Consider the following 14597-nt stretch of genomic DNA (forward strand, 5'->3'; position numbering starts at 1 on the left):
TCAAAATCGAATTGCATTTTTTTAGTTTATTCAATTAAACATAATTGATGAACTTGATCCAGTGATATCATCTTTTCAAAGTCTGATAGTCATTTAGCAAGAATATTAGATATCACATTTAGTAACTAAGGTAGAGTACCTCACTATTCTGTACATTCTTAACGTGATGGTTGGGCTTGATGAAGTGATACCAGTTTCCCAATGTCTGGTTTAAAGTCACTTAACATGAGACTTAAATCACCATGTTTAATAATCTGGAGTCGATTTCTTTGCTTGGAGAGAAGTAGGCAGTCCACACTAAAGCCACATTCCACCAAATATGATGTTGGAAATGCAACCAGGCGCTTCTGAACCCCTCTCCATAGTGCGGGAGAGCCATCAGAAATGTCCTTCTGTAACCAAAACTCCTGGTACGGAACAAACCACCTCGAGCGCCCCCTGCCTCCCCTTTGCCTCTTAACGCCCCCAATGCAATCCGATTGCCCCCAAGGGGGCGGTACCACCCACTTTGGGAACACTGGGTTAGACTCTCTTCAGGTAGAAGAGACGTTTGTTGCTTAATAAAAGCTTTGTGGATTAATTAGCAAGCCTCATCATTTGCCTCCCATCGAAAGCAAGAGTTTTCTGAGAAACACGACACTGTTGCACCCAGCCCATATGATATTTTAATTTAAATTTATAGATAGATAAATAGAAAGATATGTATGCTTAAAGCCAACATTGCACTAGCGGAAGAAATTGGACTTTTTTCCTCTCTCCGCCCCACTGTAGTCCCATGTGCTGCTCAAACACCAAAATTCTCAAATTCTCAAATTTTGAGAATGTGAAGAGAAATGCAGAGGCGGTGTGTGTGTGTGTGTAATTGTCCCCCTCCCTGTTCTCCTGATGAAACTGCTCCCCTCAGCGGAACACCACAGTTGGATCCAACCCATAGAGTGTTATTTATTTATAATCTTAGGAGTCCTGTGTGAACTGGCCTGAAAAGTAGCTCAAAGTACTGCATATGGAACGAAGAGCCTGCCAGCGTTTTTACAGCGAGAATTCAACAAGTTAAACATGAGCATATAAAGAGACCAGGAGACCTCTAGTGGAATGTCAGTGCTCTTATTTTGTCGGTGTGCTAGAAAACTGTTAATAGGGACTGTAGAGAAATTTCTGTACGACTTCTGTTGCACAACATGTAATACTGAAATATGTTATTATTTGTTGCTTAGATTTGTCTATGCAAATAAATATGGGGATGTATGAATATAATGGCAAAAGTGGGTACAGGCTAAAGCCAGAATTTATGAGGAGACCAGACAAGCACTTTGATCCTTTTACTGAAAGTATCGTAGATGGAATAGTAGCAAACACTTTGTCTGTGAAGGTACGTATCCAATTCCTAACTTCATTTTTTTTCCATATAAGCGCCCTGAACATTATTTATTTATTATTTATTATTTATTTATTTATTGCATTTCTATACCGCTCAATAGCCAAAGCTCTCTGGGTGGTTTACAAATTTAAGACAATTCAAAACAATAGTATAAAACCATAATATAAAATACAATATAAAAGCACAACCAAGATAAAAACAGCAGCAATGCAAAAATACAAATTTAAAACAGTAAAGTTAAAATTTATTTATAGACTGTTAAAATGCTGGGAGAATAAAAAGGTCTTCACCTGGCGTCTAAAAGCATATAATGTAGGTGCCAAGCAAACCTCCTTAGGGAGCTCATTCCACAGCCGGGGTGCCACAGCAGAGAAGGCCCTCCTCCTGGTAGCCACCTGCCTCACTTCCTTTGGCAGGGGCTCGCGGAGAAGGACCCCTGAGGATGACCTTAGAGTCTGGGCAAGTACATATGGGAGGAGACATTCCTTCAGATAGCCTGGCTCCAAGCTGTTTAGGGCTTTAAATGTTAATACCAGCACTTTGAGTTGGGGCCGGACCTGGACTGGCAGCCAATGAAGCTGGGAAAGGACTGGCGTGATGTGGTCTCGTCAGCCAGTCCCTGTTAGTAACCGTGCTGCATTAAACATCAGGATGGCTTCTCAGGCTACGTTTTGCACTTGGATCCTGATTCCTAAGTAAAAAACACACATGTTGCATCAGTTATGAAGGCTATGTGTATGCAGGTTGCTGCTTTTTCCTTTAAAATGTATGGAAAGGATAAGGAAAGGCTTGGGACTGCACGTCTGTGAATATTAAATGGAACAGCAGCAATGGCACCCAGAGTGGAGAAAAGAGAGTTGACACACAGGTTGTAAGAGAATGCAAATACAGCTTGATTAACTTACTCATCTGATATTTGATAAGTGGGGATAATGGCATTATCCTACAGCTCACCTGCTGGCATAGCATGAGAAGGTGGAATGGAGCAGGTACCATCTTTACACAGGTAGGTCCTGCAGTCAATAGCTATTGCCCTTGGGGTGCAGCAGAACCCTATTTTACTTGCTGGTCAGGTAACGGGTGGCCAAACCCCAGGTGATTCCTAAGGAGATCCCCTAAAGTGTTTTCTCCCCTAAGGCTGGGTTCCTGCCCAAAACGTAAGTGCCAGTTTTGTGTGCAAATCAAAGCATAATCTTACAAATGTGAAAAGCAAGGGATTTCTCTGAGGGAGGCAAAACAACAAGAACAACGTTGAGCCACCTTAGCCAATCTAGTACTCCAGCAAAATAAATAAATACAATAAAAAATAAAAATGCCAACTCTAGAACCAATGACCAAAGTAAGTCCAACGTTAGTTTAAAGTGAGCAATCACCCCGAAAACTGGAGGAGGAGAGAAGGCACTGGAAGAAAAGAAGCCATAGCAAGACTTCGTGACCCCTTCATTACATATTGGAGGTGGGCTAGAATGGAAGAGTCTTTACTCTGGTCTACCATCACCAGCTTAAGCCCTGCTTGATACCAACATGACCTGTGGCACTGGGAAGGAGTAGGCCAAGTCAATGCATGGAACACTGACAGAATACGTTACCCTATAGATGAGCACACAAGGGCACCATGTCCTTCAATCTCAGCTCCCTAGCTGCTACCACATGACCACAAATAAACCACACATATGGTACCCTTTTAAGCATTAGAAATTAGAAGTCATGAAGGCATTTTCAGGAATGTCTCCTTCTCTGTGTTGCATTATCCTCTGAAGCTTACATTGTGATGATCATAGATGATACGTGTAGAGGTCACGGTGCTGGGAAAATAGTTAGCATAAATCAAGCAAATTGGCTACAGTTCAGTTTACTTACGCACATGCTTGTGTTTGCATTGCAAACGCAGAAACGGAAGGCAGATAATTTTCAGTGAGATGTAGCTAGATCTATGCAGACTTTTGGCCATTGTCCAGAGCTAGATCTGTGCACATTTTGGCTTTATCCAGAGAACTTGTTTCTACATCAGTTTTCTTCTTATTCTTTTTAATCAACTGACTTCACAGAAAGTTCTAGCTTTATTTTAAATACTTCCAAATTCAGTAGGGGGGCATCCTCGGTTTTGCTTTAAAAGCTGTTTAAAGAGAATGTCAATTGAAAATAGACAATGAGTTCTCTCTCTCTCTCTCTCTCTCTCTCTCTCTCTCTCACACACACACACACACACACACACACACACAGATACATCCTTTTTATGCAGGCACTGTTCCAAATGCAAATTATATTTTGGAACGAATAGAACACTGATAGATCCCTTTACAAAAAACTCGCGTACATACCTCTCTGGATAGCAGCCGCTGCAACCAACTGCACAATTTGTGTACATGTACAAATTTCTCATACATTTAGGATGTTTGTTTAATTCCATAGCAACTTACAAAACAGAGCAAAAATTAGAATACATCACAAAATCAAAAACAGTAACAAAAATAACCATCTACATTGGAAAATAAATAAATACACACTCAACTCAGCCAGATAAATAATGGAGAGAGAAAATGTCAGCATGAAAGACTAAAATCCAGCCTTAGCAAAAGACAACCCCAAATAAAAAGTTTTATGGACTTGTCTGTGTAAAGGAAGCACGCCCCAGCAAAGCTGGTTTTTTCACTGGATTTTGCACAGATCCCCAGAACATACGCACACAGCTCACAATTTGGAGGTTTAAGACCAATTTTTATTTCAGGATAAGTGGTAGGTTACATGGGATTAGCATACTAAAAACTATAAAACATGCATATTTATTCATTTTATTTATTTATTTATTACATTTTTATACCGCCCAATAGCCGAAGCTCTCTGGGCAGTTCACAAAAATTAAAACCATCATAGAACAACCAACAACTTGATTTTGTTCTGACTTTATACTGTTAGTTTTACCCTACCCAGTGACTGTTTACCCTACCCTGTGCCTGTTTGCATTCTCTTCCCCTCCTTATTGTTTTATTATGATTTTATTAGAATGTAAGCCTATGCGGCAAGGTCTTGCTATTTACTGTTTTACTCTGTACAGCACCATGTACATTGATGGTGCTATATAAATAAATAAATAAATAATAATAATAATAATAATAATAATAATAAACAAGTTAAAAACACAAATACAAAATACAATATAAAAAGCACAACCAGGATAAAACCACGCGGCAAAATTGATATAAGGTTAAAAATACAGAGTTAAAACAGTATAATTTAAGTTAAAATTAAGTGTTAAAATACTGAGTGAATAAAAAGGTCTTCAGCTGGCGACGAAAGGAGTACAGTGTAGGCACCAGGCAGACCTCTCTGGGGAGCTCATTCCACAACCGGGGTGCCACAGCAGAGAAAGCCCTCCTCCTAGTAGCCACCTGCCTCACTTCCTTTGGCAGGGGCTCACGGAGAAGGGCCCCTGTAGATGATCTATAGGTCTGGGTAGGTACATATGGGAGGAGGCGTTCCTTCAAATAACCTGGCCCCAAACCGTTTAGGGCTTTAAATGTCAATACCAGCACTTTGAATCGGGCCCGGACCTGGACTGGCAGCCAATGAAGTTGTAAAAGGACTGGCGTAATGTGATCTCACCAGCCAGTCCCTGTTAGTAAACGGGCTGCCCTGTTTTGTACCAGCTGAAGCTTCCGGACCGTTTTCAAAGGCAGCCCCACGTATAACGCATTGCAGTAATCCAAATGAGAGGTTATCAGAGCATGGATAACTGTAGCTAGGTTATCACTGTCCAGATAAGGATGCAGTTGGTATATCAGCCTAAGCTGATAAAAGGTGCTCTTTGCCCCTGAGTTCACCTGTGCCTCCAGTGACAGTTCTGGATCGAAGAGCACCCCCAAACTACAGACCTGATCCTTTAGGGAGAGTGCAACCCTGTCCAGGACAGGGCAAACATCACCTCACCGGACAAATGAACCACCCGCTAACAGTACCTCCATCTTGTCTGGATTGAGTCTCAGTTTGTTAGCCCTCATCCAGTCCATTACCGTGCCCAGGCACTGGTTCAGAACAGTCACTGCCTCACCTGGGTTTGATGAAAAGGAAAGGTAGAGCTGGGTATCATCCGCATATTGATGACACCTCAGTCCACATCTCCGGATAACCTCCCCCAGCGGCTTCATGTATATGTTAAACAGCATAGGGGATAAAATAGAGCCCTGCGGAACCCCATGGCTTATGAGCCACGGCACAGAGCAATAATCCCCCAGCACCACCTTCTGGAATCGGCCATCCAAGTAGGAGCGGAACCACTGCAACGCAGTACCTCCAACTCCCAGCTCAGACAACCTATCCAGAAGGATACCATGGTCGATGGTATTGAAGGCCACTGAGAGGTCTTGGAGAACCAACAGGGTCGCACTCCCCCTGTCTCTCTCCCGACAGAGGTCATCCCACAGGGCGACCAAGGCAGTTTCTGTTCCAAAACCAGGCCTGAAACCCGATTGAAATGGATCTAGATAATCCATTTCATTCAAGAGTGCCTGGAGTTGTCCTGCAACCACCCGCTCAAGCACCTTGCCCAGGAAATATAGATATAAGAACCCAGAAGAAGCAAGCTAAAAACTAAGTTACAACTCATACATGACCCAACCTTGAAGTCAGCCAGCTCAGACCAACCCCCCTCCCCAAGAATAGCCTTTATAGTTTCTTTGCCTCGCTCCTTCCCCCTCCCCTTGACTTTCCATACGAAGATCTTTTCACACCTCCCGACAGAGATGTTAATTTTCTCTCAAGGCCAGCCGGCCTTGCCCCAAGCGGTTCCTGGATGTGCCAGTACGCCCCCATGCAGCTGGTCGCTTATCGCCCAGTTCCTAGGAACCATAATAATAAAATTTAACATATTAAAAGATGAACCATTCCCAGTAACATTAACCCTTCCTTACAGCTTCCCCATGAAGAAGCTTCCCCCCAGCTTCCATCTACTCACCACGATTTTTATTATTTACACATTGACCCCTTTCCTTTGTTCACTTTTTTTTTTTTTTTTTTTTGATGCCCACGCAGGGGCAGGGTTTTTTCCACCCGACCCCCTTCCACCCCCTCTCGGCTGAAGCTCCGGGATAGCCCATCTGCCACAACGTTCTCTTTGCCCTTGATGTGGGAAATAGTAAAGTCGAAATCCTGCAGAGCCAAACTCTACCTCAGCAACTTTTGGTTGGTGTTTTTCACCCGGGCCAGCCAGCACAACGGGGAATGATCGGTTTGAATCTGAAACGGCCACCCCCACAGATACGGGCGCAACTTCCCGACTGCCCAAACAATAGCCAAGCACTCTTTCTCATTGGTAGCTAAGACCCTTTCCCGTGGCAAGAGCTTTTTACTAATAAAAGCAACGGGCTGCAGCTGCCCCCCTTCACCTTCCTGCAACAACACCGCTCCTAACCCGGCCTCAGAGGCGTCTGTCTGAACTACAAATGGGCGGTCAAAGTCAGGCACCTTGAGCACCGGAGCTCGCTTAACCTGCCTTTCAACCCTTCAAACGCTCGCTGACATGCCTCTGTCCACTGTACACATATTGGTTGCCTCTTTCGGCACAACTCGGTCGGGGGGCCACCAACTGACTGAAATTAGGAACGAACCTCCGATAATACCCAGCCAGCCCTAGAAAGGATTGGACCTGCTTCTTGGTTCGCAGGATGGGCCACTGCTGGATTGCCTCTACCTTGGCCTCCATAGGTTTTAGCACTCCCCGTCCCACCCGATGGCCCAAATAAGTGACTTCCCCGCTCCCGAACTGGCACTTGGAAGCCTTCACAGTTAACCCGGCCTCCTGCAGCCGGCTGAGAACTTGAGACAACTGTGATAAGTGCTGTTCCCACGTGTCACTGAACACCACCACGTCATCCAGGTAAACACACGAAAAAGCCCCCAGGCCCTCCAGAACCCGGTCCATAAGTTTCTGAAAGCCTCCTGGTGCATTCGAGAGCCCGAAGGGCAACACCATAAACTGGTAGTGCCCCCTAGGGGTAGAAAAGGCGGACTTCAATGCAGCATCCTCGTCTAGGGGCACCTGCCAATATCCCTTGGTCAAATCGAGTGTGGAAATAAATTTAGCCCTCCCGAGGGTTTCTATCAAATCATCGGTGCGGGGCATGGGGTAAGCCGCCACTGTAGAAACACTATTCAATTTCCGGAAGTCTACGCAAAAACGGACCGACCCATCCTTTTTGGCCACGAGCACCAGAGGCGAGAACCAGGGGCTCTGGCTCTTTTTAATCACGCCCATGGCCAGCATCTCCTCAATTTCCTTGTTTACGATTTCCAATTGCCTCCCATTTGACCGGTGAGGTGGAGACTGGATGGGCGGATGCTTCCCGGTGTCAATGGAATGCGTAGTCAACGACGTACGCCCCGGCAATCCCGAAAACAACTTTTTAAACTTCCCCAAACACTGCATCAACTGCCTCTTCTACTGGGAGCTCAACTCCTCCGGGACCTGAATGTCCGCCAGCCCCTCCTTCCCCCTATAGCTGGCTAAGACATCCAGCCCGGCTTCCTCACTCAAAGGCTCCCCCCTCCCTACTTGGCAAACCCGCACCCCCCACTCCCAGAACGGCTTCATCATATTTACATGGTACACCTTGGCACGGCGTTGGCGCTCCGGGTCTCCCAACAAATAATTAACCTCGTTTAGCTTCTTTTCCACAACAAGGGGCCCTTCCCACTTAACTGCTAATTTTTCTGGCTTCAACGGCTTCAACACCAACACCTTATCTCCTTCCTGAAACACCCGCTGCCTAGCCTGCCGGTCATACCACCTCTTCTGGGTTTGCTGGGCCTGAACTAAATTCTCTTGGGCCGCCTCTCCTACCTCCCGCAAAAGATTCTGTAAATTCTGCATATACTTCACAACCGAAACCGGGGTAGGAGCGGTTCGTCCTTCCCAACCTTACCGTAGTTGGGCGCCGCTAAGGTCCGCTCCGGTGTCCCTCTGAGCCCAAACCGTCCTCCCATCAACCACCACACACTCACAGAATTTTTGCCGACTCCACTGAAGCTGCGCCGGGGTCACCAGCCGCATCGAAACAGCCGTCGTTGGGCCGGGGCTCCTGGGGCCCTCCGTGGCCTGCGCCACCCCTGCGGCCTCGGTGCGCATATACTCCCACTCCAGGTCAGCCACTTCTCCTTTGCTGTCGTCGCTCCAGTTGGAGGCCAGAGAGGCCGGCGCTGTCGGTGCTGCCGCCGCCTGGACCACCGGTCGTGGGGCTGCGCTCCCACCTCCGCTCGCTTGCTTGGCCGCCAACTTGGAACATTCTCTCTTCAGGTGCCCCGGTTCCTTACAATAGAAGCACCCCCCACTCGCCGGGGGACTGGACGCCGCTGCACCGCCTCCCTTCTCTCGGCGCTCTTTCCCAGGCCACGCCGCCTTCTTCTCTCCTGACACTCCTCTGGGACGCCTCTCCTGGACCTTCTCCACCTGCCTCAGGGTCCCTCCGACTCCCTTCCGCTCGAACGCCTGCAACCGGTCCGCCATCTTCGCCGCCTCCGTTAGAGTTGGGGGGTTCTTTTCCCTCACCCAAGCATCATACTTCTCAGGAAACTGATGGTACAGCTGTTCTTTAGCCACCAAGTCCTTGGCTCCCTTCAGGTCTCGAACCCCCTCCGCATCCATCCAAGCCTCCATAGCCGTCATAATTCGGGTGGCAAAAGCAGCGAAAGTCTCCTTCGGATTTCTGGTCATTGTTCCTCCGTGAGGGCAAACTGCTCCTTGGCTATATTTTTGAAATGTGTGTAATCGTGGCGCAACTCCCGAGAGATGGTTGCTATCATTTCTCACAAAGTCCCGGTAACCTGTGGTCGCAGCAAACTCATCCTCTGGGTTGGCAAAACCCCTAGCTCATCACACGTGTCTTCAAAGAGTGCCAGGAAAGCTCCCACATCATCCCCCTCATGGTACATGGGGAAAGCCCGTCGGTCAAACCGCAGTCCCAGTGCTCCCCCTCTTTCTCTCTCCACAATCCTCAGATGGCGGGACATCAGCTCCAAACATTCAGTGTAAATCCTTTGAACTTTCCTTTCCTCACTTTCCCCTTCGGCCCTTACGCCTGGGCCATTTCCGCCCGCCACTCCTGGCGGGCGAGGGGGTTGTGGCAGCGGTGTCCCTTGCAGCCGCGGGAACTGCATTTTTGGCGAGTCCCCTTCCAGCCTCACCGCTGGCCGTGGTGTTCCTTGCAGCTGCGGGGTTTGCATCTGCAAAGTGTCCCCTTCCAGCATTACCGCCGGGAACGACATCTTCGGCTCGACCTCGAACCACGCTTCTCCCGCTCTTCACCTGGCATCCAGAGCTGTGCGGCGTGTCGTCTCCGGGGGCCCCCTTCGGAGCTGGGTGTCCCTTGCAGCCCCCATTCGAAAGTAGCCAGACTTGACTCCCCTTCTGCTCCCTCCTGAGAGGTTGCCCCCAAAAACTCTGCTCCTGGAGCTGCCGCTCCCTGATTCTGAGCCATTCTTGGTTGGCCTGCTTGACCTTGCTTAGTCTGGGTTCAAACCTATGCTTCACCACTCTCCCTTTCCTACCAGCGTTTCGTTCCTCCGGATCTGTGTCGAATCCCAGCGCTGCCCACCATGTAAAGGAAGCACGCCCCAGCAAAGCTGGTTTTTTCACTGGATTTTGCACAGATCCCCAGAACATACGCACACAGCTCACAATTTGGAGGTTTAAGACCAATTTTTATTTCAGGATAAGTGGTAGGTTACATGGGATTAGCATACTAAAAACTATAAAACATGCATATATATAAGAACCCAGAAGAAGCAAGCTAAAAACTAAGTTACAACTCATATATCACCCAACCTTGAAGTCAGCCAGCTCAGACCAACCCCCCTCCCCAAGAATAGCCTTTATAGTTTCTTTTCCTCGCTCCTTCCCCCCTCCCCTTGGCTTTCCATATGAAGATCTTTTCACACCTCCCGACAGAGATGTTAATTTTCTCTCAAGGCCTCCCGGCCTTGCCCCAAGCGGTTCCTGGATGTGCCAGTACGCCCCCATGCAGCTGGCCGCTTATCGCCCAGTTCCTAGGAACCATAATAATAAAATTTAACATATTAAAAGATGAACCACTCCCAGTAACATTAACCCTTCCTTACAGTCTGAACATAAACAGGGAAGGGGTAACTGTATATCCTTGGGATGGGAGTTCCACAAATGAGGGCCCACCACTGAAAAGGCCCATGCTCACCAATCTAATCTAATTATTGCTGTTGGCATGCATATAAAAGAAAACTAGTATTTATTTATGTTATTATATTGTATATATGCTACTTTTGTCTGATGGAGAGTTCTTTATAACTTGAAAACCTAGATAGATAGATAGATAGATAGACTGACTTCTTTTGTTTCAAAGTCTACCTAGTGATCCATCTACTGATCACCCTGAATGCTTAAATCTTGCATTTCTAGATTATTTCGGGACAGTTACTTTCTGACAAAAAGGTTGGCACTTATGTAGAAGTGGATATGTTTGGTCTCCCTGTGGACACAAGGAGGAAAGCTCTCAAGACCAAGACATCTCAAGGAAATGCTGTGAATCCTGTATGGGATGATGGAACCATAGTATTTAAGAAGGTAGGTTAGCCATTATTAGTTGTCACACTTATATAAGTCAGAACACTGCATCTTTTCCCCCCTCAACTCATTGCCCTAGTTCTGGTTCATCTGGGTAGGAAAAGTGTTTTGTTCGTTTATTTTCATTTCATTAATGCTGGATTAGGCCTTAGCGTGCAAACTTTGATCTGTTTGATTTAGCCTCATTACTCGTTTGCCTGAGGAACTTGGCACTGAAAAGCAAGACTCTCCATATTTAGGCGTTTATTATTAATTATATTCCTTATATAAACTCCAAATTTGATGAAGTGAGGAAGATTTGATTTTGTTTCTTGAAGCCTCTATGTTACTTGGGTTGCAATGCTATACCCATGTATCTGGGAATAAGTCCCACTGAACATGTATAGGATTGCATTGTTGAACACGTTTATTTTCACATGTGGATTATATCCATATCACATTTAAAATAATAACAACAGATCTTAGGATATATATATATATCACTTTCAAGTGTTCAAAGCAATTTTTAGGGCTCTGCTCTGCCTCGGGTCGAACCCCTTAATCCAAGGTGACTTGGACTAATGTTGGCCCACCTTGGCCCAAATACAAGGCAGTATCAGATCAGCCCAAGTTACCCTGAGGTGAAGCAGATTGGTTCCGAAGCACCTTGGGTCGATTCGGGGCATGGTGGGCCACTCCCTCAGCCTGCACACTTGTTCAGGAAAGCTGTCATGAGACCAACCGTGAGACCATTGGACTCACCTCCCTCCCCCTTCCTCTCCACCCAGAGCTGCCGCCATTGTCCATGGGATTTACCTTTGCCATCCGTCTTCCTCTATTAGAGCTGCGATTCAAAGGGGGCGAGCAGGGTAAAGAGGGCCTTTAAGGCCATGATTGGCACGGGCAGGGGGAGAAATGTGATTTCCCCAAGGCTGGGGAAATCATGTATTTTCCCCTTCCACTCTAATTGCGTATTTCCCCCTTCCACGCCACCATTAGAGTGGAAGAACAAAATAAGCAGCTTCCCCAGCCTTGGGGAAATCACATTTCTCCCCGCCTCACCGATGGGCGCCTTAAATGCCCTGTTAATAGGGCCTTTAAGGCCCCCATCAGTGCAGGGTGAGGGGGAAAGAAACGCAATTTCCCCAAGGCTGGGGAAATTGTGGCTTTTCTCCCTCCACTAGAGTGATGGGAGAAAATATTCAATTTTCTACATCCTTGGGGAAATTGTGTATTTCCCGCCACTGCGTTAGTGGTCGCTACCATTAATACAGCAGGGGAAAAGGACAAAGGGGGTGCAGATCAGGGTGGAAATGTCCCCGACTGCTCTCGAAAGCAGTTGGGCACGGGCCTGTCCTGGCACTGGGACAACGTGGATTTTCACCCCAATGCTACAAACGAGTACTGAATTTTGACTTGCAAACGTGAAAATTAAGACTCTTAATGCTGAAGTCCTCAGAACTATCCTGTTTTATAAACATTGCCTGTCATCCTCAGAATGCTTCGACTGATTTTTTTCACCCACAAGGTTTCATATGAAAGCCTTGTGACATGTAGGCGATATTTCTGTCCTGTGCTGGCATGAACTGCTCATAGACAGGGAATTCAAAGTCAATGGATTCCTGTGCCTCCATTCTCAATTCTGCATTGTCTGTAAGCAGTCAGCTGTAAGGCCAAAGGATTAAAAGGCCATATGTGACTGGGGCTGAGACTCAGAAATGAGAGCATCTGAGCAAAAACACGATGCTGATATCAGAACAGATCCACCCGCAAAAGACAAGAGAGAGAGAGAGAGAGAGAGAGAGAGAGAGAGGGATCGCAAGAGTACATGCCAGGTAGAAACTAATTCTTTTTCCTCACATATAGCTCATTCTGATATTTAAGAAGTGGGACAAGATCTTCTGATCATCTTATTAGTACTTACGGACTGTATTGAATAAGCCAAACAAAGTCTGTCACTGCATATCCACCAAAGACCTAGCTGTGGCAACATTGTAAATGACCTACGTGATTCTCAGTATTTGCTTGTTGTACAGGGTGTCTCATGACTCCTGGTTTGTGCATAAAGTGTATCATAAGACACCCTTTTTAATAAATAAATAAATTATATATTTCTTTAGGTTGTTCTGCCTTCACTAGCATGTATGAGGATAGCAGTCTATGAAGAAGGAGGAAAGTTCATTGGACATCGGATATTGCCAGTATCAGCAATTCGACCCGGTAGAGTAATCTGGGCTTCATGCTAGTGAATGGGCTGAGCTCTGTTAGCAGGTTCTCTGCACGTTTCAAAAGCCGACATGTTTTGGCAATGTCTGCTAATTCCTTCTTTTTGGGAAGAGGTTATTATACAGATCAATTTTGTACTGAACCAGTCTTTAATATCCACTGATGTACATGCTCTTTAAAATTATTTAGCTGCTTTGTGGAAATTTACAAAAGTCAGGGTAAATGGGTTATCCACATCCTTTTGACTGCTTAAAAGACTAATGTTGCAGCATTGGAAAAATAAATGCTCACATCCTATAATGCAGTGAATTGAGGACCTTACAACGCTTTCAATATTTAAACAGGTGGCATATAGAGAGCACGTTCAAATGGATTCTTATTTAGATATTTGGTCCACTTTTGTTGAAGCATATCTATAATTGTAGAAGCTTGTATGCATTTCATATGTCTTCAATGTTATGTATATACAAATCAATGTACATTTATTTTTTAAAAAATAAAACGTTTTTGCAGGTGCCTATGGCCACCATGTTGGGGACCCTTCTGCGGGCACCATTGGAGGTGCCCACAGGTGCCATGTTGGGGACCCCTGCTCTAGGGCATTGTGGGAAATTAAACATCCTGTTTGGCTTCCCAGAATCAGCTGCTGCTGCCAGATCAACCTAGAGCTAGAAGAAGCGATGACTGAGAGGTCAAAATAGGCATTGGTGCCAATGAGCTCTATTGGGGCATTTGGGCCCCAGCATCTGCCTGGGGATACTATGGGAATGGCAGCCCTGGAAAGTAGGGTTCACTCAAAGTTCTGAGTCTAGAGGGATGTTGTAGTGGATACCTGCAGTGATCAAGGGAGTGACTTGCTCCTTCTTGATATTATATTAGTTTTCATGGCCTTGAGTTCAACTGGTCAGTTTCTCATGATCTGTCTTTGTACATTCTGCACTGATGTTGTCAATTGTAAAAATAATGTAGGTGTCCTGCTTTCCTCTCCAGGTTATCACTATATTTGCCTGAGGAATGAAAGGAATCAGCCCTTGATGCTGCCAGCCTTATTTATATACATAGAGGTGAAAGACTATGTGCCTGATACTTATGCAGGTAAGTATAAAATCTGTAAGGATAAACTTCAGATTTAACTTCAGAAAAATATTATTTCATGCGGGCTGAATTTGAATAAAGCTCAGACATTGAATAGTAGCAACAAGCAGCATTAATCTTCTATATACCAGCTATTGGGCGGTATAGAAATGTAATAAATAAATAAATTCTATAGCCACCAAGTAACTGTGGGTGTTATAAGAATTTGCTGTCAGCCTTCCAGAGTGATGTTCAGTCACTACTATATTTATCAAGGATTCCACACAATGTTCCTTGATTCCATGGTCTGCTGTTTCTTGTCAGACTATTGATGTAGCTTCCCTGCCCTCTTTT

At 45.8% G+C, this 14597-nt stretch overlaps 1 protein-coding gene across 5 annotated transcripts in view; it reads left to right on the forward strand.

Moving 5' to 3' along the window:
• PLCB1 (phospholipase C beta 1) overlaps positions 1 to 14597 on the forward strand; it is a 702230-nt gene that overhangs the window by 546570 nt on the left and 141063 nt on the right. For all 5 annotated transcript variants that reach the window (XM_063125314.1, XM_063125315.1, XM_063125318.1 and 2 more), the window contains 4 exons: positions 1215 to 1369; positions 10800 to 10964; positions 13064 to 13163; positions 14160 to 14264. In XM_063125314.1, coding sequence (XP_062981384.1) covers positions 1215 to 1369; positions 10800 to 10964; positions 13064 to 13163; positions 14160 to 14264 — 525 coding nt within the window. The remainder of the gene's footprint in view (positions 1 to 1214; positions 1370 to 10799; positions 10965 to 13063; positions 13164 to 14159; positions 14265 to 14597) is intronic.

Source organism: Elgaria multicarinata, chromosome 4 (genome assembly GCF_023053635.1).
Source record: "Elgaria multicarinata webbii isolate HBS135686 ecotype San Diego chromosome 4, rElgMul1.1.pri, whole genome shotgun sequence".
NCBI lineage: Eukaryota > Metazoa > Chordata > Lepidosauria > Squamata > Anguidae > Elgaria > Elgaria multicarinata.